Below are 27,342 nucleotides of genomic sequence, written 5' to 3' on the forward strand. Positions count from 1 at the left end.
TTGTAATAGTGAAAAAAAACTACCATAGATGGAACCCATAGCTTTTAAATTTCCTCAAGTGTTCAATCTCTTATAAAAACAAACAAATTTCTATTCAGATCCCACATCAAAGACAACTAATCCTTCAATAGCGAATAGAAGATTGAAAAACGTCAGATCGTGATACTTAAACAGATCTTATCTGCCTTCAAGAGCATTTACATCAACATTCGTGACCCCTATACTGCAGGTTAAGACCATTGGACCAGCCAAAATGTTTGAACTCAGCACTAAGTTCAAATGGCCTGACTGAGTTTGGGCATCCCAACTCAGTGAAAATCTGGCCCTTAGACTCCATGACATGTTTTTCTGCTTATTGACTGTGTGGGCGCCATGAATGATTTCCAACGTAAAAGATCTGAAAAGGCTGCTTCTTCATTCTGTTTCACACCAACCGCTTCACTCCATAAACAAGATTATACATTTTGGATCATATGATGTGCGGTTCTACTTGGAGTAACTGCCTTGTTGCTGTGCTCTCAAATAGAGTATTGGTAGGAGGTGTGGTGAATTTCCAAACCATAACTGCATGCTTAAAAGAACTGAGGTCAACTTCTCCTAGTGAAAGCTGCTTTATTTGACCCTGTAAGTTTCTGATAACTGTCATTGACTTAATTTTGTTCCATTCTACAAGTAGTTATTTAAGTGTCCTTTTATGCTACTGTTCAAATTGCAGCTGAATATCCTGATGATCCTAGTGCTGGTGTTCCTGTGACCGTGGAAGAGTTAGAAGCTCTGCTCTACAAACCTCAAGAGGGAGAGTGGGGAGAAAGATCACGAGATGAAGAATGTGAACGTATTATAAGGGGCATTGATGACCTTCTGACACTTGGTGGGTTCACTAACTGCATTAGTTTTCTGGACTAACACCTACTTGAAACACCTTTTTGATACTTGATGCAGTGGCTTATGCCAATGTGATATCCTTCAGTACTACTGAAAGTAACCTGAAGGGATATGCTGTTTTATTAACAGATATAGCAACTCCCTTTAATGCTCCTGTGGATCTTCGGGCATATCCTATATATTGTATGGTGGTTTCCTACCTTACAGACCTCAGCACCATCAGAATGAGACTGGTTAATAGATTTTACAGGTATGTGTGTTTTCTCCATATAAAGATATAAATGTGCTTATCACTATAAATAAACTTTTTTCCACAATGGTTAAATATTTAAATCTTGTCTGTAACTAATTATATGGATATGTTAATTGTAAGCAGATCTATGTTTCAGGAAGATTCTAAGGAATGGAAGTTTAAATATGACCATGTATATAAAAAAGCAGAAATTATCTTAACTATGATCAGTTTTCAGAAATCAGTTTTTGGAATATGTTGACAATTCATGCATTCATTTATTCAAAAATAAAGCATGTATGCTCTTATTAGTTGAACTAGTCATTTAATACTAAAAAACTATGAAGTAAAACAATTAACATTGGGTTACTGAGTATTGCCTTCTCATTAGTGTCTAATGTGGAAGTCTCCTGTAGCAATGTTAAAGATCAGTTTGCCAGATTTGCTATGGCCAGAAGCCAGGAATATTGATTCTGCTAAGTACTGTTGGCTGTTGGTCTTGAAGTATCTGGTATTGCTACCTGCCTGGCGTGAAATAAAAGTGGCTTATTGTTTGTCTTTTCCGTTATGGCTTGAGTGAAATAGCAATTGTGCACTATTGTAAAACAAAGACTCTCCATGGCCTAGTAAGATAATAACAGTATGGTATTGAGATCTACAGACTAGAAATGTTCCAGCATCGTCCTCTAGTCTGTGGAGTAGCTAATTATCAGCAAGGCTTGTGATGGGGAAACTGCAATGTGTCTGTGTCTTTGGGCTATAAGAGAAAATCCTTAAGGTTTCTGTGCCTGATTGCTATCCAGTGTGGATACCAGGTAAGGCCAAAATTCGGTTCTGTCACGATTTCTCCCCCAGCCATGAAAATGTTGCTAACGCTTTTTAAACCCACCTGAGCAATCACCATTTGGATAAAGTATTGGCTGCTGTATGTTTGAGCTGAATTGTAGCTTTCAGGAAAAGAGAAGAGAATAACAATGGAGAAAAGGGTGCAATTCTTTCTAATGCTTAATGAGTATTGCATTTTCTTTGGGGGAGGATGGGGTTAAGGGAGGTAGAAGGAGAGAGAAAAGATGGATGAAATTGCTGTCAAGACCCAAATGATTGAGTGTGTCTAAACTTTTGCTAGCCCAGCAACTAAACAGTAAACTGGAAGATGTAAATTAGAAGACTTAAATTGGAATCCCAGTCTTGATTGACATCTGCTCTTAGCATCCCCCTGTAAATGAATTTTGACAGTAATAGCAAGATTGCCTGAGAAAAGAGGAGAAAAAACTGACTTAACATTGGGGATTTTATATTTCAGTGGCTCAAGAATTCCTCCTAGCAGTTCTGCTGACAAGTTGTTTTAAAAACTCATATGGAGTTTGCTGTTAGCTGGGCCAACTTTGGAGAGTGATTTTTGTCTCTTTATTATTTATAATTGCCAAACACTGAGCCATGAATTCCCCCATTACGTAGTTACCATTATGATTTCACTTGCCATGTTTTGATATGAGATTAGGGAGAAAGTTTTGTGCTCTACACGTAATTTTTTAGTCAAGAACAATCATTGAGACATTCTGTGATAAAATAATGAATCCAAATTAATTAATGGTTGCTGATGGTGGAAAAAGTCTCCGCTTCACCACATATGTGAAATATTCAATGATCGACAGCCGTGGCCCCATATTGGTATTATGTATATTAAAGAAAAGTACTTGGAGTCTGGCATTTTTGTAATATATATTTGCATCCTGCAAAGAAATTACATTGTAGTACTGTTATACTGAGACTTTGAAGCTGATATCTGTCTGCCTTGTGCTATAATTTGCAGGAGGATCAGTGCACTTGTGTGGGAGGTGAGGTACATAGAACACAATGCAAGAACTTTCAATGAACCAGATAGCCCGATTGTTACATCAGCGAGGAGAATCACTGACCTGCTTCTTAAGTTCATTGAGTGAGTAACCTCATTTTTTTTTCCCCCCAGAGGGATAAAGTTCAAGTTTTACTGTAGCAAGTATGAAATTGAATTCAATAATGTAATAATTTGTGAAATAGCCCCAGAAAGTAATTATGAAAGCAGTTGGATTGTCATCTTCTCCTTAGGCAGCCTCTCTGGATCCAAGGATAACCTGCTTCCTTCCACTCCGATATGATGCCCCCTGACATGACTGATAAGTCCAATGTACGATCTGCAGGGCATGCGTGCGCACACGAGCACAATCTGCATACTGGAGCTCAATGACTGAGGTTGAAGTGACTTTGGTTTTGAATTGAAGGTGGCATAGATTGAACAGTTTCCTCTCTGTGCCGTAAATTATCTTCACGCTTGTGGGTAGTTTGCTGGAAGTGAGGTGCAGTGCAGTATTGCAGTGAGGAAGATGGAGAAGAAGATTGGTGCTATGGCACAGCGTTGTTTGACCCTAGTCTTCACTGAAATATTTGAGTCTATGGTAGTTCCATTGGTGAGGATTGTGGCTTGCATGTCTTCAGGGAGTAGGCAGAGGATGGTGACAAATTTCCAAGGGCAACGAGATTTGAAATGGATACTCCATAAGCCTTTATGGTTGATAGTCAAAGGCTTATGTGAGGTCAGAAAGGCCATATACAGTGGTTGATGCTGTTCTTTGCATTTTTCTTGCATTTCCTGCACTTTGAAGATCATACCTGTGGTGTGTCTCGATAGGCGGAAACCACACTGTGACTCCGGAAGGAGCTTTCCAACCACTGGGAGGAGACGATTGAAGATCCTTGCAACGATCTTTCCTGTGGCAGACAGCAGGGAGACTCCTCTGTCGTTATCACTGTCAGACTTGTCTCCCTTCTTGTACATATTCACAATCACAGTGTCCTTGAGGTACCCTGGCATGCACTCCTTTCCCACATGAGGGATATGAGGTTGTACAGCCATGCCAAGAGTGTGTATCTGCTGTGTTTCAGAATTTTGGCAGGGATTCCATCTGCTTCAGCAGCTTTGTTGTAGGGGGTATTGGGGCCATGCCTTCAATTGCCCAGGCCCCAAGCTCTGGAGTTCCCTCCCTAAACCTCTCTGCCTCTCTACCACATTTTTCTCTAAGATATTTCTCTCCTTAACTAAGCTTTTGTTCATCTGACTTAATATCTCATTATGTGACTTGGTGTCATTCTTTGTTTTATTATGCTCCTGTGAAGCATTTGGATGTTTCATTTCATTAAAGGCACTATATAAATCTCTCTGACCATGAGCGAGGAGCTTGTTCTTACACATGGTTTCAATTTTGGTATGCCTTCATCCCAAATCAAACGGGAAGAGGTATTAGCTGAGTTTGAACTCCTCCTCTTCTCCCAACTATTCCACCACAAACCAGCGGCCAGTGAAGATGCTGAATTTTTGAAAGCGTGCCTAGCTGGTCTAATGCATGCATATTGTGAGATTCCGAGTGACCTGTTGACCTGACAAAGGGACGGGAATAGTCATCCTTAACAAGCGTGACTATATCACCAAAATGCACCCCATTCTTAATGACAGGTCTAAATTAGTATCCATTGGATCTGCCGCTCAACATGACCGGACAGCCTTGCTTGAAAGTAAGCTAAAAAAAGCTTGCTGGACTTGTGTAAGAGCGGTGAGCTACTACATGATATATGTGACAGGGTTCGTTCTCACAGTTCGCTATGTCCGTGTATGTATGGGCTGCCCAAGACATGCAAAAGTGATGTCCCTTTATGCCCCATTTTATCTATGACCGGTTTTGCACAACATGCATTGGCCGACTGGTTGGGCGATTTGTTACAACCAGTTTTGACCAAGTTTTCCAGATACACGGTGAAGGGCTCTTTCACGTTTGCGAAGTCCATACAAGACTTGCATATCGATAGCAATGCTGTGTCCGTGTGCTCATTTGATACATGCTAGCCTATTCACTTAAGGAAGCCATAGATATTTGTGCTGCAGCACTATATCATGGTGATCTGGACCTGCCAACTTTGTGTGAATCAGTATTCATTGAACTTATGAACTCGGCAACTCGCGCAGTTAATTTCGGTTTTAATGACACCATGTTTGCCCAAATAGATGGTGTTGCCTTGGATCCCCTCTAGGCCCAGGGTTCTGTTGTGTTCCATGAGAATAGTGTCTTCGATGGAATGACACCTGACCTACCCCTTGGATATTTCCGATATGTGGATGATACGTTTGCTATATTTAAATCTGCAGCTGTATGTAACACTTTCCTTACATATCTTAATGAGCTCCATCCTGTGCTCAAATTCACCTATGAAATGGAACAGTCAAATGAACTCCCCTTGATGTACTAGTTGAGAAATCTGCCAGGGGATTCTCTACCACGGTCTACCTTCACTGGTCAATAAACGCGTTAGGATTCTTACAGTTCCACACGCTATAAGATTGGTCTTATTGGCAACCTTGTAAATAGGGCTAGAGCTATTTGCTCACCATGCCAGCTTGATGCTGAAATAGGGCACATCAAAGGTATCCTGCAGGATAATGCCTACCCTGATCAGATCATTTTGCACTATATATCACACAAACTCATGAACAGGTCTAAGGCTGTAACTTTCAGCCCTGAAAGGTGCCCAGTATGCCTCAGGTTACCCTGGAAGGACGAGGTATTTCAAACATTTGAGCAACAGATGAAGCTAGCTGTTTCATGCTGCTTCTATGTAGTAGCAACACTAGTGGTATTTGCCACTAGCAGGATGCCGCCATCAAGCCAAAAAGACGTTCTATCTATCACACAAGTGAGAAATGTGGTATATGAATTTCAGTGCCAATCAGTGTGCTAGGTATGTAGGCCGTACGTCCCAAAGACTGGTGGATTGTACCAAACAACATGTCCCAGCCACTGTTCGCAACGGGCAGGGTACCGACCGTAGCCATCCAGCCCGTGCTTGCAAAACTCAAAATATAGTGTTCAACATTGGATGTGATTCCAAGATTGGACAAATTTGTCAAATAATCCTCAATGTGCTAAGAATTATACTGACAACCAATTTAAGATTGACAGTTGGGCTCGCAATGTGGTGCATTTGCGTGTACTGGAAGCTACATATGTTAATACACAGGGCCTGATCTTTGCAGACAGAAAAAACATTTACATACGCTGCACCTGTTTCAGCTAAAGAAAATAAGTGACAACCATTCACTGACTCATTCCTCTGGGCTATGCCTTGACCAATCAGGGTCAGGCTGCCTGGTTTGAATTTCAAACAATGCTTGGCAGTTAACTGTCATCCACCATCAAAGGTGCATTCTCCATGGCAGCACCACTTGCCAACCAATCAGCACTCTCTTCACATAACATTATAAATTGTTGTTTTTTTCCCCCTTATACTGGTATTCTTGCGAGTGTCCTGATGCCTGCAAGACGAAAAGCTTAGACATGCCTCTCTTTTTCAGTAATACTATATTTAAATTGTTGTTGTGTGTGAAAGGGTGGCTTATTTGATGTAGATGGCACTGGCAGTGTTGCTTTAATTATCCGTTTCTGAACAGAGTGACTTTTTAGTCCCCTTTATAGCATGGATTAGAAACATGTGTAGGTCATATAGGGTATGAATGGCAGGTTCCTTTTCCTGAAGGGCAGAAGCAAACCAGTGGGCTTTTATGATGATCATTGGCACCTGCTTGACTGCATCATTGTTCACGCAAGGGACCGCAGAAATGACCACTTCACCTGCCCTGTGACAGGCATCGACTGCTGGACCAATCACCACCTTATCCAATCAGCCATTTCCATCAGCTTTGCCCCCAAACAACGGAAGCAAGAGAACCTATGCCACAAGAAAATTAACATGCAAGACCTCAAAGATCCCAACAAAGCAGCTCTTCTCAGTCAGCGCCTTTCTGCCACCCTCTTAATTTCTAGCCACCAGGTGCCACAGTGTGGCTATAGTGCCTGGTTGACCTTAAAGTCCACCATAACAAACATCCTCAGAGATCCAGTGCAAAGCTTTCGCAGACTGCAAACGTCACCACGTTTCAAGAGAAAAGCAGGAGTGCTACAGGTGTCTGAAGACAATGGTACTGCACGGAACCCATGACATAAAGAACAAATGGTGGGCAGAATGAGTGTGGGAGATCCAACAGCTTGCGCACACTGAAGTCATGCGCAGTGCCTTCAGCGCTGTCAAGACGATCTGTAGCCCAAACACTCAAGAGCACTGAGCCAAGCATGGAGTGGAACTCAAGGACAAGGAGGTAGTCGGTGCTCACTGGGAGAAAGCATTTTGAAGAACTCCTCAATCGAGACTTTGTCTTTGACTTGAACTCTATTCCTCAATATTCTATCCGGCTGAGCTTCTGCGCCATCTCGGTCCAGAGAAAAGTTGCAAAAGCCACTCAACGGCTTTTTAAAAAAAAACAACAAAGCCTCTGAAGCAGATGGAATCCTCCCAAAATTCTGAAACACGGCAGAGATACACTCCCGGCACGCCTGGACAACCTTGTATCCCTCATCTGGGAGAGGAGTGCATGCCAGGGGATCTCAACAATGCTGGGGGTAATCCTTGATAATAATTCTGTAAGAGCATCTCTTCAATGTAAACCAGTGATCAACGAGGCAAGACAGTTAATATAATGGATCTAGATTGCAAACAATCAACAAGTTATACTGACATTGGTGAGATCAGTGAAAACCTAATTTTGGAATATGGGTGCAAGTTTAATTACTCTCCCTCAAGGAATATGGCTGTTTTAGAACAGGTCCCAGGGAAAGTGACCAAGCATGGCTCCTGGACATTCATTAACCCTGTTTCTCTCTCTGCAGATGCTGCCTGACCTGAGTATTTTCAGTATTTTCTGTTTTTAGCTATTCAAATTTGATGCTGAGTAAAGAATTAAGAGGCCATTAGTATAAAATACACAAGCCTTGAGCGAGTTTAGAGATTAAAAAACAACTACTTCCCATCAGATTACATAATATATAAATTAACATTTTTTACATATAGATATTTATATATTGAATATTCACTATATAAAACAACTTGTGAAGGTCATTTTTTGCGATGAATTAACTTTAAAAGGGAGTTAGATCAATGCCTTTTTGAGTAGATGAATAGAAGATTAAAGTATTTTTTAAAAATTATTTATTTATCTTCAGGAGAGTTAAGAGAATTGTGTTCCATAAACTAGGGCATCAACATCTGGTAGCATAGGATGGAAGTTCATGATTGAATAAGTATACCAAAAGCAAAATACTACTGTTAGTGAAAATCTGAAACCAAAATCGAAAATGTTGGCAACAGAGCTCACTCTTTAGGTTGATGACCTTTCATCAGACTGGAAGGTGTTAGAAATGACAAACTTTTAAGCAAATACAGAGCTAGGAAAAGGAACAGAATGGAGAAAAGGAGAGATAAAATGGAGGTGATAAATATAGAAACAAAAGCTGAGTCCAGAGGAGGTGTAAATGATTACAGCAGAATAGTGGAGGAGGAAGGAAGCATTGAAAATCTGGCAAAGTGAAGAAGGTTCCCTTGGCAAATATGTGTTGGAAGAAAGGCATGTCGACCTAGGGGTGCTGACACACTCTACATTTGTGTTCTGGACAAGAAGACCAGTGGTACAGTGTTAAGAGGTCTGGCAGTTAAAATTTCTATGGCCCCATTCTTCTGAGGTTGAGTGGGAATCTGACTCAAACAATGAGTTTCTGTTGGCAATTACAAACCACCCAAATTTTCTCTTTACTCGTCTTTCTTAAAATGCATCAAAGCAGCAGATTCCTTATTTCAACAATTTTCAGAGGTTTGAAAGCTTTACTGCCACTAGTGTTTTTCCTGCGCTCAGTAATGCTTTATTCCGACTAAAATTTTCACTCTGGTTCATACATTGTTTGTCAGCTCATTCAGTACAATAATTCATACTAAAATAGAGCAATTTTAATGAATTTTAATGTTAAATTTCTTAATTTTAAACTTTAGCATTTGGGTAATGCAAAGGACTAAATCGGCCCTTTGATGACTGGGATTTAGGTTTGAATGAAACCTGGATTAAAGAGACTAAAGTCTCTTCACCAGCCATGTGGACATTCTGTAAATGATTTGGGGTGTCTCAATGCAGTTATCAATCGCTGTGGTTTCACAGCACAGAATTGTTCTCAATTGGCAGTCTCACTTGCAGAGCCTATGAAAATGGCTACTGTGAGAAAATGGTCTAATAGGGCTGTTTGAAGGCTGGAGCTGAGGCATGTTCCAGGGACAGAGCAGTTTCGCTCAGGATTTATTTAAGGCTAACGCATTCTATCAAAAATGTATTTCTTTTCAAAAAGGAAATATTCTATCCTTCACCTTGATAAACAGAAATCACAATTTAAAATGCACACTATTGAATATTTTAATATTCACCATATATAATTTTTATGCTTTCCTCTCACACACCTCCCCAACACCCTGCATGATTCTCTGATGATCCAAGTCTCAGCTGTTTTAATCCCAGTCTCAGTTTATGTGGCTTTTCATCATTGTCGTTTTTCTACAAATGGCACAGCTGAGATGAAACATTCAATATGCAAGGAATTGGGTGGAATAATGATATTTGTTAAAGTGCTTTATTTAATGAATTATCATATTGAAATTATTCAAAGCACTTGATATTAGGGGGAGGCGGTGGCATAGTAGCATGGTCATTGGACTAGTATTCCAGAGACCCAGGGTAATGCTCTAGGGACCTGGGTTCAAATCCCACCATGGTGAAATTTGAATCCAATAATAATCTGGATTTAAAAGTCCATGACCATAAAACTATTGCTGATTGTTGTAAAAGCCCACCTGGTTCACTAATGTCTTTTAGGGAAGGAAATCTGCTGTCCATACCTGGTCTGGCCTACATGTGACCCCAGATCCACAACAATGTGGTTGACCCTTAAATGCCCTCTGAACAAGTACAATTAGGATGGGCAATAAATGATGGCCTAGCCAGCAATGCCCACATGAACGAATAAAAAAAATGCATTTGCAGTGATTATCATGCAGGCAGTAATGTCCCACACAACACGTAGCAATTTTGGTTGTGATAGGACATTAGCAGAACACTACTTCTTTAATACTAGCTTGGGGTTTTGACATTTACCCAAGTTATCAGAATGGATAGATGGGACCTTGGCTTAACATTAACAACAAACTTGCATTTATATTGTGTCTTTAACGTAGTAAATCGGGCCAGGTTGCTTCACATGTGTGTTGTCAAACAAAGTTTTACACAAAGCCTCAAAGGGGATATTAGGGCAGGTGACCAAAAGCAAAGATGTAGGTTCTAAGGAATGTTTTAGAAGCAGATAGGGAAGTAGAGAGGTGTAGGAATGAACTCTGGAGCTTAGGCACTATCACCAATGACGAAACAATGAAAATCGGGGATCCGAACTGAAGGCGTGCAGAAATATTTGAGGGTTGTGGACATGGAATGATTGCTTGTATCGTAAACTCAGCATATGGTGGAGAGCTTTCCACAATATTCAACTAAGCCAAGTTGGCACAACAAATGCTGTACACTTCTGCTTTGCAGCATAGCACATTATTAACTAGAATGAAAGGTTACTGATGATTTAAAGGTTAATGTGTTACTTTTCAAAAGTATTACTTTTTGTATTTACAAATGCATGTAATTTAATTCCAGGAATAAAGACTCTATTGATATTTTTGAGATTTGGAGTACCATGGAGAATTGTTCACTGGACTCTCAGGAAGAGGATGAGGTACAAAAGCTAATCAAAAGGCTTACTATTAAATGTTGATGCAGTTAGCTTAACTGATTTGGTTTAGTCTGTAAACATGGAGTTTTACAACGTGCTGTCCTTTTATGAATAAATTACTGCACTTCAACCTGATTGTCATCTGATTTTAGGAAGATGATGAGGCAGTGAATGCTGTTGTTGCAGGAACATCTACTGCTAGAAGAGTGAGTAACATAAATGTACTACTAGCAAAAGTATATAATTATTAGTCTAGCTGTAAGTTTTGGTGCACTGGGCTTCCATAGTGGGTACCTGTTCAAATTCCCACTCCAGCATTTTGCTGTCCAGCCCACAGTACTCCGAACTTACTACAATGCCAGTAGCTGGACTGCTCTGTGCTGACATTACCCTACTTTATTTTTGGACATTGAGACAGGAAAAGGGAAAACACTTGCAACCATTACATTGATTGGCATTGCATACAATCCATATTCCTGAACGTCAAAAGTTAACTATGAACAAAACAGGAAAAAAAGGAGCTGGCAGCTTAGAAAAAAAATGTAGATTTAATATTGTTCTTAATTTTTTTTTTAGTAGTTCACTCGACTATGTTTTTATTTGAAGGAAGATTTTTCTCTGGCTTTCAGTATTTATGATATTGAAGTGACATACTAGTTGTTAAATAAAACATATTACTTGTGGTCAAATTTTTGACTGGAAACTAATTTGCAGCCCAATAACTTAATTTCTTGAAGCCAGAAACCCAATGAACATCTGTCAGTGAAGGAATTTTTTTTCTTTCTAAAATTTGAAACATTGTGCTGTTTTCAAACAGTGTAAATTGAATGCATTGATAATGACTCTGGAATACAGAGAAGATTGCATGATCCAACCAGATCATAGCTCTTTAACAATTTTCTTTATGAATGACGCCAGTTCTGTAATCATTTGTAACATATTTTCATCCTTAAAGCTGCTATGCACCTGAAAATTTGTGTTTAAAAATGGAATCATGGTGCAAAATATTACTGTATTGATTATTTCCTTATATATTTAATATCACTATTAGTGATATATATATAAAATACACATTTTCACGATGCAATCTCATTGATTATTTTTTCTAATTTTCTATTTTGTTCCCGTGTGAAGAACCATGTAAGGCACCAATTGGGACAGAGCCTGAACTATGATATCAGCACATGGAAAACTCAATGTAGAGAACTGTTGGAGATCCTGTTTCAGTGTGAAGATTCTGAACCTTTCAGGCAGCCTGTGGACCTCGCTGAATACCCAGTAGGTTAATTCAGACTTTTCCATGGAAACTAATTAAAGCCTTATAATTCCATAACATAGTAAATATAGTAAATGTCTCAAACAGATTTTTTTGAGGAGGTGAATTATGTCAATTGTATTGATGTATCATCTCTGGCAATCGAGTGCTGAACTTGTAACCAAAGAGTTGTATGTACCAGGAAAGCCTGACATTCTGACTTGTTCTATCTAAGTAAAACTCTTAAGCTTTACAGTCCCTGCAGTATTTTGATTCCTTAACGGTGAGACCAGAATGCTTTCTTTGAAACATTTATTGAGTATGAATATTACAGGACAAGACAGTTTCTAACAATAAGAAAATAATTACGCAAATTACATAAAGCATTCACTTGCATCCACAAATGAATCTTGTAATTTAAATGCATTCTGAAACAGTTATTAATTGACTGACTTGTCAATTTTGGTAAATTGAAAAATTTTCTTTGGGTTTGAGATTTGTTTTTCTGCATTACTTTCAGCTGATGATGATGATTAGTCAGCTGCCTATATATTTTTTCATCTTTCCTAACAAGGGTAATAAAAATAAAATAAATGAAAAACTAGAAAACTAAAATAAAATTAATGGAAATACAAAGTTATTCTGTTAGCAATCATAACAGAAAAGATAGGTTAGTGTTCCCCATCTGAAAGATTCTTTAGAAGCAGCAAATATGCATTCTCTTTTGTTGAAAATGTTAAAAGTTGATTTTTTGCTCCTGAACTTCACATGTTTAGAAGTATTTCTATACTGAAAATAATAAAACTTATTTTACATTGTAACTTTCATTCAGTGAAATTTGTTTTGAAAGTTTCCTGAAAAATTTATGTAGCATGTTTTGGAAGCACTGCTATTTTAAATAATTTTGCTGCAAATTGCTACTGAATATGAGCATGTGCTAAGGTTTCTTCTGCATGTTACTGCACAACCTATAAACTTACCAGAAACACAGTTCTGTAAACATAAGCGTATATTTTTGTTTTCGTATTTAAATTTTTGAATTAGAATTTTTAAAGTCTTCTTCAGGGTTCATGGAAAATCTGGAAAAGTCATGGAATTTTATAAAGACAGGGATAAGACTTTTCTGACTTTGGGGGGAATTCCAACCTTTTCCAATGTTTTCTGACATCCACTTACCCCTCTCTAGAACTGTTCTTTGCATCAGATGTCCAGAATCCAGTACAGGTAAATAAACTGGTGACCCCATAAGCACTTTTCATAAACACAATTCTAAAAAACAAGATAGTCTTGCAAAAAATTGAGGTTGTTAGATGACTGGCATACAATGCAAGGTTCCAATGCTTGTGTAAAGTTACAAACACCAGAATTCGTGATATTTTTAGAAGGAAAAGTAGGCATAAAATATTTCAATTTGATTGTGGAAAAATCATGGAATTTTATTTTACTAAAGATGCAGGAACTCTGTTTTGCCGAGAGTGCATATTAGGTTTTAAGCAAAGACGGTTTTAAATCCTTACTTGCTTTTGATAATCTGTGGTCATTTCTAGGATTACAGGGATATTATACACACTCCAATGGACTTGGCAACTATAAAAGAATCATTAGAAATGGAAAATTATGAAAGCCCTATAGAACTTTGCAAAGATGTGCGATTAATCTTCAGCAACGCTAAAGCTTATTCCCCAAACAAAAAATCTAAGGTAATCTGAATAGGATACTTTGCAACTGTAATAGTAAAGTATGTGGACAAACTTTCATTCCTTTTCAGATACATGTTAACTTGGATGAGTTCTTGAAGCCAGTGGAAATAAAAATCAGGGGTCTTGTTAAAATGGGCTGCATACACATCACCCATGTTATTCCATAACAAAGTCAAGATCTACCCCAGTATTTCCACAGCAATGCTGTTTTTGCACTCCTTAATGATAAATGTCACTAGGAGTATGTGCTGTCATAGTAATCTTGGTGAGTTGCTGCCATGCACCCTGTACATCCAAAAATACAGCATGCAGCCAGAAAGTTCACAACTTGCTCCAGATATAGGCTTGTAGATGAGCCACTATGTGCATATCTCTCACCCCACCCCCCCTCCACCACACACACACACACAACCCCGTGCGCTCGGCTTCCGTCCGCTCACTCTCATTCACTCTTGCACCACTCACTTTTTTTCTTTCTCTCACTCTCACTTTCTCTGAGTCTCTTTTTCTCTCTCTCTCTCTCTCTCTCTCTCTCTCTCTCTCGTGTGCTCTCTCTCTCTCGTGCTCGCTCCCTCCCTCCCGCTCTTTCCCTCACTCTCTCCTGCTCGTTCCCTCCCTCTTTCCCACTTGCTCCCTCCCTGCCTCCCTCCCGCTCGTTCCCTCTCTGCCTCCTTCCCTCCCTCCCTCCCGTTCGTTCACCCCCTCCCTCCCGTTCATTCACCCCCTCTCTCCCGTTCGTTCCCTCCCTCCCTCCCTCCCCTTCCCTCCCTCCCTCCCTCCCGCTTCGTCCCTCCCTCCCTCCCGCTTCGTCCCTCCCTCCCTCCCGCTTCGTCCCTCCCTCCCTCCCGCTTCGTCCCTCCCTCCCTCCCGCTTCGTCCCTCCCTCCCTCCCGCTTCGTCCCTCCCTCCCTCCCGCTTCGTCCCTCCCTCCCTCCCGCTCGTTCCCTCCCTCCCTCCCGCTCGTTCCCTCCCTCCCTCCCGCTCGTTCCCTCCCTCCCTCCCGCTCGTTCCCTCCCTCCCTCCCGCTCGTTCGTTCCCTCCCTCCCGCTCGCTCGTTCGTTCCCTCCCTCCCGCTCGCTCGTTCGTTCCCTCCCTCCCGCTCGCTCGTTCGTTCCCTCCCTCCCTCCTTCCCCCTCCCTCCCGCCCGTTCCCTCTCTCCCGCACGTTCCCTCCCGCCCGCTCGTTCCCTCCCGCCCGTTCCCGCCCGCTCGTTCCCTCCCGCTCGTTCCCTCCCGCTCGTTCCCTCCCGCTCGTTCCCTCCCGCTCGTTCCCTCCCGCTCGTTCCCTCCCGCTCGTTCCCTCCCGCTCGTTCCCTCCCGCTCGTTCCCTCCCGCTCGTTCCCTCCCGCTCGTTCCCTCCCGCTCGTTCCCTCCCGCTCGTTCCCTCCCGCTCGTTCCCTCCCGCTCGTTCCCTCCCGCTTGCTCTCATTCACTGCCTGTCTCTCACTCTCACCACTCACTCTCTCACTCTCTGACTCTTTCGCTCTCGCGCACTGTCTTGTGCACTCACTCCCTCTCCCTCTCTTTCTCTCCCTCCCTCTCCCTCCCTCTTCCTCCCTCTCCCTCCCTCTCCCCCTCTCTCTCTCCCTCTCTCTCCCCCTCTCTCTCCCCCTCTCTCTCTCCCTCTCTCTCTCCCTCTCTCTCCCCCTCTCTCTCCCCCTCTCTCTCCCCCTCTCTCTCCCCCTCTCTCTCACCCTCTCTCTCACCCTCTCTCTCACCCTCTCTCTCACCCTCTCTCTCACCCTCTCTCTCACCCTCTCTCTCACCCTCTCTCTCACCCTCTCTCTCACCCTCTCTCTCACCCTCTCTCTCACCCTCTCTCTCACCCTCTCTCTCACCCTCTCTCTCACCCTCTCTCTCACCCTCTCTCTCACCCTCTCTCTTCCCTCCTTCCCCCCCTCTCTGTCTCTCTCCCCCCTCTCTCTCTCTCCCATTCACTGCCTAACTGTCTCTCACTCTCACCACTCACTCTTTTGCGCTCTCGCACTTTCCCTCACTCTCTCTGACTCTTTCTCTCTCGCGCACTCTCTTGTGCACTCACTCTCTTTCCCTCACTCTCACTCTCTTTCCCTCACTCTCCCTCTCTCGCGCCCGCTCTCTCCCGCTCACCCTCCCGCGACCTATCTCTCTGTCTTCCCTCTCCGTTTCTCCTTCCTCCCTCCTCCCAAGGTTCCAGATTAATAGATGATTAAGTTATAACTGCAAAATTGTGCTTATCTGGACACTCAACTCAACTGTGATGTGCCCTTTTCAAGCTCCCTCTTCCACATTTCCAAATAATCTCCCAATGCTCAATGTCAAGGCTCACAGATCAAGGACAGTTACTAGGATGAGGCCCTTAATTACAAAAACCAGATTGTTATTAATCAGCACTTTCAAGAGAGTAAGTGAGAAAATTGTAATTAAAAGCCATTTAATGTTAATTTTGATGGATTATGCAGCGACCTACAATAATTGTTAATTAATAGTTTTTCCATTAGAATGTTGCTGTGTTATGATTTATATTAGAACACTCTTAACAGCCATCTTTTTTTCTAATAAAAAATTAGATATACAGCATGACTCTGAGGTTGTCTGCATTCTTTGAGGACCAAATTCGAACAATTGTCTCCGACTATAAAACGGCTTTAAAATACAATAAAAGGAGTCAGCATAAACAGAGGTACAAAAAACGCCTACATAGCTCTGAAGCCTCCAGGTCAAGTAGCAGAACCTCCAGGTATGTTATTCGCAGAGTGGTGTTTTCTTTAAATGGATCACGATTAAAATTAAGGCAACGGTCATTTATTTTTTAACCACTGCAGTTCAAAAGATTGGCCTTAGCTGTGCAGCATGGCCATATTGTGGATTGGAAGGGTTAATGGAACTGGCTGCAAGTGGTCAGAAAATTTGCACACGCAACACTTAAGAAACTCACCTTTTTTGGAGAATTGTAGACATAATACTGTGTTATACCAGCTTGTGGTACACCCAAATCTGCACCTCAGTGATCTATTTTGATATGAAGTAACTTGAGGAAAAATAAAGCTATTTTTTCTTTTGGTGGGGGCAATGTAAGATGAATTAAAAAGATGATGTTCAAAAAGTACTTGCAGGACAATAAAAGAAGAGGCACCTTAATGTTTAGAGTAGTTAAATAAAATGATCAAACAACAGACACACCCTGTCAGGCGTGGGATTGTTAAATGTTTCCATTATAATTGAATGCAATTGGTTGTTCAGCCTGCACACACAAATTAAAGTTCAATCACTGGGAGTAGCGTGGAATATTCTTTTGCTAACTATGAGGCAAATGTCAATTATGCCATTATTGTAGCAGGAATTTCGTACTAGTTTGAAATTGGTTCAAAATACAGGTCTGGCAGCCTTGGGGGGGGAAAGGGAACTAGAGTGTTTGAGTAAAAAGGTTATACACAGGAGATGAGAAAGAATTGCATGACTAAAATGCAAAGATCTTAAAGGAATAGTTTCTTGAGGTGTTCCAAGCAAGTTGCACATGAGGTTTTTTGCAATATGAAACAAATTCTGTGTGACATTAGAGGGGAAATATTACAATGTATATCCATCATTATGGATAGAGAGAGATGCAATTCTCGTCTGGAGAATGTCATTTGCATGAATGCAGAACTTCAGAAAATAAATGGGATTTAAAATTATATGTATGTGCATATGTGTCTATATCCATAAGATCTGCATTCTTTAAAGTATTACTTGCAAGTACCACCATTTGGTTACCATTTATAATTTCAAGAACATAGCCAGCAATCATCTTGAGCTGTTTACTTGTTATTGTGCAATCTTTAGTCCAGAACGAAAACGAAAACCAATGAAGCCTCCAGCAAAAGTGGAACATCCTTCCAAAAGATCTACCTCATTACATTCATCTCAGAACAGCACAAGTAGTACTGGAGATAGTGCCTGCAGTGATGCTTCTGAGCATTCTTCTACATCACCTAGAGTAAGGAACATGAGGGCCAAGACAACTGCCCTAACTATAAAAAAGGAAAGAAAAAAAGACTTGCCCAATGGGTCAGTTGGATCAACGACAGGTGAGCAAACAAACTGAATTCAGTTTAAGTCGTATGTGGAATGTTTTATTTTGTTCAAGATGCTATATAAATGCAAGTTGTTGAATAAACAACAGGTCATAGTACAGTGTAGTTCTGTTTTCATATGTGAGTTGTTGTGGACATTTGTAAACTCTTTCTTGGCCATCATGAATTCTTGATATATAAGTTTTGACATATTGATGTGGAGTTCGTCCAAGCAGCTACAGGCCGGTTAGTCTAACGACAGTGGTGGGTAAAGTTTTAGAAACAGCCTTGTAGAATAGGCATTTGAGAGGCCTGAGTAATTAAGGAGACCCAGCACAAAATTGTAAAAGGCAGATCGTGCTTGACTCATCTATTTGAATTTTTTGGTGAAGTAACAGAGAAGGTTGATGATCGGAATGCAATGGATGTTGCCAATATGGACTTTAAGAAAGCTTTTGGCAAAGTACCACATGAAAAGCTGGTTAACAAAATTGAGGCTCATGGAATAGGAGGGTCAGTGTCAAGTTGGATAAAAAATTGGCTAAAGGAAACAGCAAGTTGTGGTAAATGGTTATTTTTCAGACTGGAGGATGGTAAACAACACTGTTCCCCGGGTCAGTGCTGGGACCACTACTTATATAAACATATTGGAATACAGAATAAAATTACAAAAATTGTCGATGATACCAAACTTGGAGGAGTGGCAGACTGTAGGTGATACTGGTCGACTGCAACAGGACATGGATAGACTAGCAGAATGCACAGACAAGCAGCAGGTGGTATTTAGTACAGAGAAGTGAGAGGTGATGTATTTGGCAGAAGGGATCAGAAGAGGCAATATAGACTTAACGGCACAGTTCTAAAGAGTGTGCAGAAACAGAGGGATCTGGAGGCGCTTGTGCATAGATCTTTGAAGATGGCAGGATTGTTGGTTCACAGCTGGATGTGATTGTACAAAAGAGGCTACAGAGGAGAGTTAGGAGGATGTTGCCTTGACTGGAGTTGAGTTATGATTGAGTTATTAATTTGAATTATAAGGAAAGGTTGGATAGGCTCAGGTTGTTTTCATGGGAACAGAGGAGGCTGAGGGGAGACCTAATTCAAATGTGTGAAATTATGAGGGATCTAGATAATGGATAAAATAGCCCATTGTCGTAGATATAGAGTAAGAGGTGATTCAAGGGGAAATTCTATAAATCAGAGGGTGAACAGAATCTGGCTCACTGCCCTCAGAAACTCACATGAAGCTTTTTGTCATTCTTTCATGGGACATGGACGTTGCTGGCAAGGCCAGAATTTGTTGCCCATCTTAATTGCCCTTGAACTGAGTGGCTTGCTAGGCCATTTCAAAGGGCTGTGGGTGTGCCAGGTAAGCAGCTTTCCTTCCCTTTTTATGGCAATCACTGATAGTTTCACCATCACTGAGACTAGTTTTCAATTCCAGATTTTGTTCGTTGAATTAAAATTCCACCAGCTGCTGTGATGGGATTTGAACCCATGTCTTCTGGATTACTAATCCAGTGACGTTACCACTACACCACCATCTCCCCTTGGAAGTGAGATGCCATATCCTACAAGGCTACTGAAGAAGAGATGGAAAGTGGGATTAGGCTAGATGGCTACTTGTTAGCCAGTGTGGACCTGATGGGCCGAATGGTCTCCTTCCATGCTGTCAGTTTCAATGATGTATAGAGAATGTGGTTCAGAAAGCAAATGGAGTCATAAATGGATGCATTGAGTACAAAAGCAGGGAGGTTATGCCCAACCTTAAAGCTCTGCTTAGGCCACAATTAAGAGTATTGCATTCAGTTCTGGTCACCACACTTCACAAAGGATGTGAGTTTTTGCCTTTACCACCCTTTCAGGCAGTGGGTTCCAGGTCTCTAGCTTGGGTGAAAAAATGTTTCCTACTTTTACCAGCTACTTCAAATCAATGCCCCCTGGGTTTTGACCCCTCTGCTAACGTAAATGGATCGTCCCTATTTATCTAGGCTCCTTATAATTGTACACCTCAAAGTGGGGGAGGTGGTGGCGTAGTGGTATTGTCACTGGACTAGTAATCCAGAGATCCAAAGTAATGCTTTGAAACCATGTGTCGATTGTTGTAAAACCTCAACTGGTTCAGGAGGAAATCTGTCGTCCTTACCTGCTCTGGTCTACAGCAATGTAGTTGGCTCATAAATGCTCTTTCAAATGGCTTAGCAAGCCACTCAGTTGTGTCAAACTGCTACAAAGCCTATAAAGAAGGAAACTGAACAGACCACTCGGCATCAGCTTAGGCACCGGAAACAACAACTGCAAACTCAGCCCTGTGGACCCTGCAAAATTCTCCTTACTACTGCTCTCTCTCAGATTTCTCAAGCAACAGCCTGACATAGTCATAGTCATACGGAATCATACCAGATACACCATCACCATCCCTGGGTATGTCCTGTCCCACCGGCAGAGGTGGTGGCACAGTGGTATACAGTTGGGAGGGAGTTGCCCTGGGAGTACTCAACATCGACTCCAGACCCCATGAAGCTTTATGGCATCAGGTTAAACATTGGGAAGGAAACCTCTTGCTGATTACAAAGTATCGCCCTGACTCCCAGCTGATGAATCAATACTCTTCCATGTTGAACACCACTTGGAGGAAACATTGAGGGAGGCAAGGGCACAGAATATACTCTGGCTGGGGGGACTTCAATGTCCATCACCAAGTGTGGCTTGGTAGCACCACTACTGACCAAGCTGGCCAAGCCCTAAAGGGCATAGCTGCTAGATTGGGTCTGTGGCAGGTGGTGAGGGAACCAACAAAAGGGAAAAACATACTTGACCTCAACCTCACCAACCAGCCTGCTGCAGATGCATCTGTGCATGATAGCATCGGTTGGAGTGACCAGCGCACAGTCCTTGTTGAGACAAAGTCCCATCTTCACATTGAGGATACCCACCATCATATTGTGTGGCACGACCACAGTGTTAAGTGGGATAGATTTCGAATAGATCTAGCAACTCGAGACTGGGAATCCATGAGGCGCTGTGGGCCAACAGCAGCAGCAGAATTGAATACAACCACAATCTATAACCTCATGGCTTGGCATGTATCCCCCACTCTACCATTACCACTAAGCCAGGGGATCAACCCTGGTTCAATGAAGAGTGCCGGAGGGCATGCCAGGAGCAGCACTAGGTACACCTAAAATTGAGGTGTCAACTTGGTAAAGCTGCAATTCAGGACTACATGCTTGCCAAACAGCATAAGCAGCACGCAATAGACAGAGCTAAGCACTCCCACAACCAATGGATCAAGCTCTCCAGTCCTGTCACATCCAGCCATGAATGGTGGTGGACAATTAAACAACTCACTGGAGGAGGGGATTCCACAAATATTCCCATCCTCAATAATTGAGCCCAACACATCTATGCAAAAGATAAAGCCGAAGCATTTGCAACAATCTTCAGCCAGAAGTGCTGAGTGGATGATCCATCTTGTCCTCCTCCGGAGCTCCCCAGCATATGGACATACGAATTAGGAGCGGGGGTAGGCCACTCAGCCCTTGGAGCCTGCTCCACCATTCAATAAGATCATGGCCGATCTGATTGTAACCTCAACTCCACATTTCTACCTACCCCGATAACCTTTCATCCCCTTGTTAATCAAGAATCTATCGAGATCTGCCTTAAAAATATTCAAGCACTCTGCTTCACTGTACAATAAATCCGCCGGTTCCCCTTTATCCATAGCACATGTGACTCCTTCAAAGAACTCCAATAAATTGGTGAAACATGATTTCCCTTTCTCAAAACCATGCTGACTGCCTGATTGCCTTGAATTTTTCTAAGTGCCCTGCTCTAACATCTTTAATTAATAGCTTCTAACATTTTCCCTATGACAGACGTTAGGCTAACTGGCCTGTAATTTCCTGCTTTCTGAATCCCTCCCTTTTTGAATAAAGGAGTTACATTCCAATTTTCCAATCTAATAGAACCTTCCCCAAATCTAGGGAATTTTGGAAAATTAAAACCAAAGCATCAACTATCTCACCATCCACTTCTTTCAAGACCTTAGGGTGAAGTCCATCCGGACTTGGAGATTTGTCAGCCTGCAGCACCAACAATTTGTTCAATACCACTTACCCGGTGATTGTAATTTTCCCAAGTTTCCCCCCTCTTGCATTTCCTGATTTACAGCTATTTCCTGGATGTTACTTGTGTCCTCTATAGTAAAGACCGATGCAAAATACCTGTTTAATTCATCTGCCATCTCCCTACTTCCTGTTATGATCCCTGCTGGGGTTACCCCTGGACAAGCCTGATTCCAGAGTGGAACTCAACTTGATAGATCCTTTTAATTTGTTTGTTTAGATATATGGAGAGTGGCCACTCAACAGATTGACTGGAGTTAGCTAGTGAGCTTTTAATAAAAGAATAAAACATTTATTTAGCAAGAAAAGATGAACTATATTACAACACTCCTTCACCCACAACTATACCTTTACAGATATATACAGATTTGTAAGGAAGTTACAAAATGCTCTATACTCTTATACTCTAATGTTCACAGTAAGTACACAGTCCATGTAAACTACTTGGCAACCTGTGGTCAGACACACCACACTCTGAAACCAAGTGACAATCAGATGCTGTGGATCTCTCCTCAACTCCCCCCAGACGCTTACACTGTGAGGCAACCAGTCTCACTGAACTCAATGTTTCACACATGGTTTCCAACCTCCACTCTCCAAGTCACTTTCTCTCGGATGTCTTCTGCAAGAGTTCACCTCCAGGGTTTTGAACGTTCCTTCTGATGTTCCTCTCCCCTGGGTCACCACATGCGTTCAAGCTTATCTGCATGCACTCTCTCACACTGACTCAGCTGTCAACAGTACACCACTGCTTCATATGCCACTAGCAAAGAGTTACAGACCTTCTGCGATCTCTTGGCACCTTCTGGCCTCTTGCAAGCTGTTCACAGCTTTAAATCTGCTTTCTGCTGCTTTTGTTTATTTAAATCTGAAGCTTGGAGTTTTTCTCTCTGCCCCTTACTCTTAACTTCACGTAACAGGACCTTTTCCAGGTTCTTGTCCTTCCCTTTGACTAGAAGGTCTTCTCTGGACTTTCTCCTGTTCCACTCCCCTGGATTTTGGAGCCTTTTCTCTAGCTTGGGACTGGCTATCTGACCCCTTTGCTCCTGTCTCTCCTGGCAGCTGTCTTCAAAACCAACTGAACTCAAGCAATTTCCAAATCATACTGCTGTTTCTAGTTTCTTCTGTCTGTCTCTATGGGAGGGACCTGCCTCTCTGGACCCCTGTTGCTAGGCAGCAGCCCAGTTTCTCTACTCTTGTTTAACTTAGCTGCAACAGTCATAAAACTCTCATTAGAAATGCAGGCACCTTTTAAAGTGAAACTGAAACTCAATTTAACCTTTTCTTAACACACATACAGAAATACAATTCAAACTTAAACATTAAAGCTAAAACTCATTCCTAACATCCACAAATACAAATATAACTTATTGAACTATCTCTATTTCCTAACATTATCAATTCCCCAGACACACTTTCTACAGGACCAACACTCCCTTGTTAACTCTTCTTATTTAACTATCCATAGAAACTCTTACTATTTGTCTTTATATTAATAGCTAGCTTTCTCTCATACTCTAATTTTTTCTTCCTTACTAATATTTTTGTCATTCTTTGCTGTTCTTTATATTCTGTTCAATCTTCTGACCTACCGCCTGTCTGCACAATTATATTAATATACTTAATTTTCTTCAAGTTTGATACTATCTTTAACTTTTTTAGTTAACCACGGATGGTTTACCCTCCCTTTGGAAGTTTTCTCTCTCATTGGAATATATCTATTCTGTCTATCCTGAAATATCCCAAATGTCTGCCACTGAACCTCTATTGACCTATCCCTTAACCTCATTTGTCAGTTCACTTTAGCTAGCTCTGCTTTCATGCCCTCATAATTGCCCTTATTTAAGTTTAAAATACTAGTCTTGGACACACTCGTCTCTCCCTCAAAGTGAATGTAAAATTCAATCATATTATGATCGCTGCTACCTAGGGGTGCCTTCACTATGAGGTTTTCAATTAATCCTATCTCGTTGCACAACACCAGGTCTAGTATAGCCTGCTCTCTGGTTGGCTCCAGAATGTGCTGCTCTAAGAAACTATCCTGAAAACGTTCTATGAACTCCTCATATTTGCTACTTTAGCCCATCTGATTATTCCAGTCTATATGTAGATTATATGATTATCGCCGTACCTTTCTGACAACTCCCATCATCTCTTCTTTTATACTCTCTTCCACCATGTAGTTACAATTAGGGGGCCTGTACACCACTCCCACAAGTGATTTCTTGCCTTTACCATTTCTCATCTCAACCCAAACCGTTTCTACATAAAAACAGAAAATGCTGGAAAAACTCAGCAGGTCTGACAGCATTTATGGAGGGAGAAACAGAGTTAACATTTCAAGTCTGTGTGACTTCTTCAGAGCTCCACATCCTGATTTCCTGAACTTAGGTTATCCATCCCCAATGCTCTAATACCATCATGAATTAACAGAGCCACTGCTCCACCTTTTCCTAACTTCCTGTCCTTCCTAAGTGTCACGTACCCTTCAATATTCAGTACCCAATCTGTGCCATCCTATTGCCATGTCTCTGTAATAGCAATCAGATCATATTTATTTCTATTTATGCTATCAGTTCATCAGAGATGCCAGTCTTCAGCCAGTTCGATTCACACTGCATAATATCAAGAAATGACTGAAGGCACTAGATACTACAAATGGGCCCTGACAATATTCTGGCAATTGTACTGAACACTTGTGCTCCAGAATGTGCTACGCTCCTAGCCAAGTTGTTCCAGTAAAACTACAACACTGGCATCTACCTGACAATGTGGGGAATTGCCCAGGTATGTTCCGTCCACAGAAACGAAATCCAACCTGGCCAATTACTACAGAATTACCTGGAAAAACTCAGCAGGTCTGGCAGCATCGGTGGAGATGCTGCCAGACCTGCTGAGTTTTTCCAGGTAATTCTGTTCTTGTTTTGGATTTCCAGCATCCGCAGTAGCTTTTAGCTTTTTGTTTTTATCTCTGGCCAATTACTGCCCCATCAATCTACTCTTGATCATTGGTAACGTGATGGAAGGGGTCATCAACAGTGCTATCAAGCGGCACTTACTTAGAAATAACCTGTTCACTGACGATCAGTTTGGGTTCCGCCAGGTTCACTCAGTTCCTGACCTCATTACAGACTTGGTTCAAACATGGACAGAAGAGCTGAACTCTAGAGGTGAGATGAGAGTGACTGCCGTTGACATCAAGGCAGCATTTGACTGAGTGTGGCATCAAGGAGCCCTAGCAAAACTGGAGTCAATGGGAATCGGGAAAACTCTCCACTGGTTGGAGTCATACCTAGTACAAAGGAAGATGGTTGTGGTTGTTGGAGGTCAATCATCTCAGTCCAGGACATCACTGTAGGAGTTCCCCAGGGTAGTGTCCTCAGTCCATCCATCTTCAGCTGCTTCATCAATGACCTTCCATCATAAGGTCAGAAGTAGGGATGTTCGCTGATGATTGCACAATGTTCAGCACAATTCGCGACTACTCGGATACTGAAGCAGTCCATGTCCAAATGCAGCAAGACCTGGGCAATATCAAGGCTTGGACTGACAAATGGCAAGTAACATTCACGCCACACAAGTGTCAGGCAATGACCATCTCCAACAAAAGAGAATCTAACCATCACCCCATGACATTCAATGGTGTTAGCATCACTGAATCCCCCACTATCAACATCCTGGGGGTTACCATTGATGAGAAACTGAACTGGACTAGCCACATAAACACTGTGGCTACAAGAGCAGGACAGAGGCTAGGAATCCTGTAATGAGTAACTCACGCCCTGACTCCCCAAAGCCTGTCTGCCATCTACAAGGCACAAGTCAGGAGTGTGATGCCTAGATGAGTACAGCTCCAACAACACTCAAGAAGCTCGACACCATTCAGAGCAAAGCAGTCTGCTTGATTGGCACCACATCCACAAACATTCACTCTCTCCACCATCGACGCACAGTGGCAGCAGTGTGCACCATCTACAAGATGCACTGCAGAACCTCACCAATACTCCTTAGACTGCACCAAACCCATGATCACTGCCACCTAGAAGGACAAGAGCAGCAGATGCATGGGAACATCACCACCTGGAAGTTCCCCTCCAAGTCTCTCACCATCCTGACTTGGAAACATATTGCCGTTCCTTCACTGTTGCTGGGTCAAAATCCTGGAACTCCCTCCCTAACAGCACTGTGGATATGCCTACATCGCATGAGCTGCAGTTGTTCCAGAAGGCAGCTCACCACCACCTTCTCAAGGGTAATTAGAGATGGACAATAAACGTTGGCCTAGCCAATGACGCCACATTCCGTGAATGAATAAAAGAAAACTGTCATCCCTCACCCTCCTCTGTTCCAAGGAAAACAACCCCAGCCTATCAAATGTTTCCCTATAGTGAAAATTTTCCATTCCCGGCAACATCTTTAAAATAGAAATCTTAGAAAATTTATGAGAAATCATCATGCTGATATACATACATTTTCTATGTTTAAAATCAGCTTGACTTGCCCTCAGTCAATTTTTCATTACTACCAGCATTTTTCTGCCACTCTCTTTCCATTCCCCAGTCAGCACAAGTCTAGGATTCTGGGCAAAAGCGCAGTACCCACCTGTCTCTGGCTTGGTGTCTTTGAATTTAGCAGGCTTTATTGTATGCAAAACATCAGGTTTCAGTGATGATCTCTTGTTGGTTTAAAACCTAACAACTGGAAGCCGAGATTCTGATTTTTTTTTTTGGAGAAAATTAGTAAAATTATGCTCAAGATCTCTGGATAGCCTTTTTAACATTAAAATGAACAGTACACCTTTTTGAGAAGTCTACTAGTGACTAATGATTTGAGTGAAAATACAATGTTTAGGATTCAGAGCAAATTCGAAAGAGTTTGCATAACTAAGATGGAAATAGGAGAGCTCTCTTTCTATGATATTGTGTTTCTTAGTATCAGAACATGAAGACTCCAGTGAAAGTTCTGCTGAAGAGAATGAAAGTGCCATGAAGTCTACAGCCTCTTCTCTGAATGGTGCTTGGGTAGAGTCTGTGGCTGGCAGCAGTAGGACAATAAGAAAGCATGTGTCACCTAAACAAAAAACAGGTGAGCATAGTTGAGCTTTTTTATAAGTATATTAATTATCTGGTCCTATTGATTTTGATACACATCTTGAAAAGTATCTTTTTTTTACTTTCACTTGCATAGTAGTTCAGTAGAGACTGTTGGGGAGAAAATCTGATATCATAATTTCTGTGTACCATGGAATACTACTTCTGTGTGCTCTGCTTGTTACTGAATTTTAATTATATTTCAAATTTTTTCTGGGGGGTTGTTAAGCGATGGCCTGTGTTTTAATTCTCCTGTTCAGTTGAGGTATTGGGTTTGTTTCTTGTCATTAAGTTTAGCACGATTTAGTTTGTCATGTACTCAGCTGAATCAGAAGTTTCACGGTTCAAGC

The 27,342-nt window shown here is 41.7% G+C and overlaps 1 protein-coding gene across 3 annotated transcripts in view; it reads left to right on the plus strand.

The window, feature by feature from the left end:
• LOC144691796 (bromodomain and WD repeat-containing protein 1-like) overlaps window positions 1-27,342 on the plus strand; it is a 179,193-nt gene that overhangs the window by 149,525 nt on the left and 2,326 nt on the right. For all 3 annotated transcript variants that reach the window (XM_078560282.1, XM_078560283.1, XM_078560284.1), the window contains 10 exons: window positions 716-871; window positions 1,015-1,135; window positions 2,931-3,056; window positions 10,710-10,788; window positions 10,938-10,991; window positions 11,920-12,063; window positions 13,588-13,740; window positions 16,288-16,457; window positions 17,543-17,787; window positions 26,835-26,987. In XM_078560282.1, the coding sequence (XP_078416408.1) occupies window positions 716-871; window positions 1,015-1,135; window positions 2,931-3,056; window positions 10,710-10,788; window positions 10,938-10,991; window positions 11,920-12,063; window positions 13,588-13,740; window positions 16,288-16,457; window positions 17,543-17,787; window positions 26,835-26,987 (1,401 nt within the window). The remainder of the gene's footprint in view (window positions 1-715; window positions 872-1,014; window positions 1,136-2,930; window positions 3,057-10,709; window positions 10,789-10,937; window positions 10,992-11,919; window positions 12,064-13,587; window positions 13,741-16,287; window positions 16,458-17,542; window positions 17,788-26,834; window positions 26,988-27,342) is intronic.

Source organism: Cetorhinus maximus, chromosome 16 (assembly GCF_964194155.1).
Source record: "Cetorhinus maximus chromosome 16, sCetMax3.hap1.1, whole genome shotgun sequence".
In the NCBI taxonomy this organism is placed as follows: domain Eukaryota; kingdom Metazoa; phylum Chordata; class Chondrichthyes; order Lamniformes; family Cetorhinidae; genus Cetorhinus; species Cetorhinus maximus.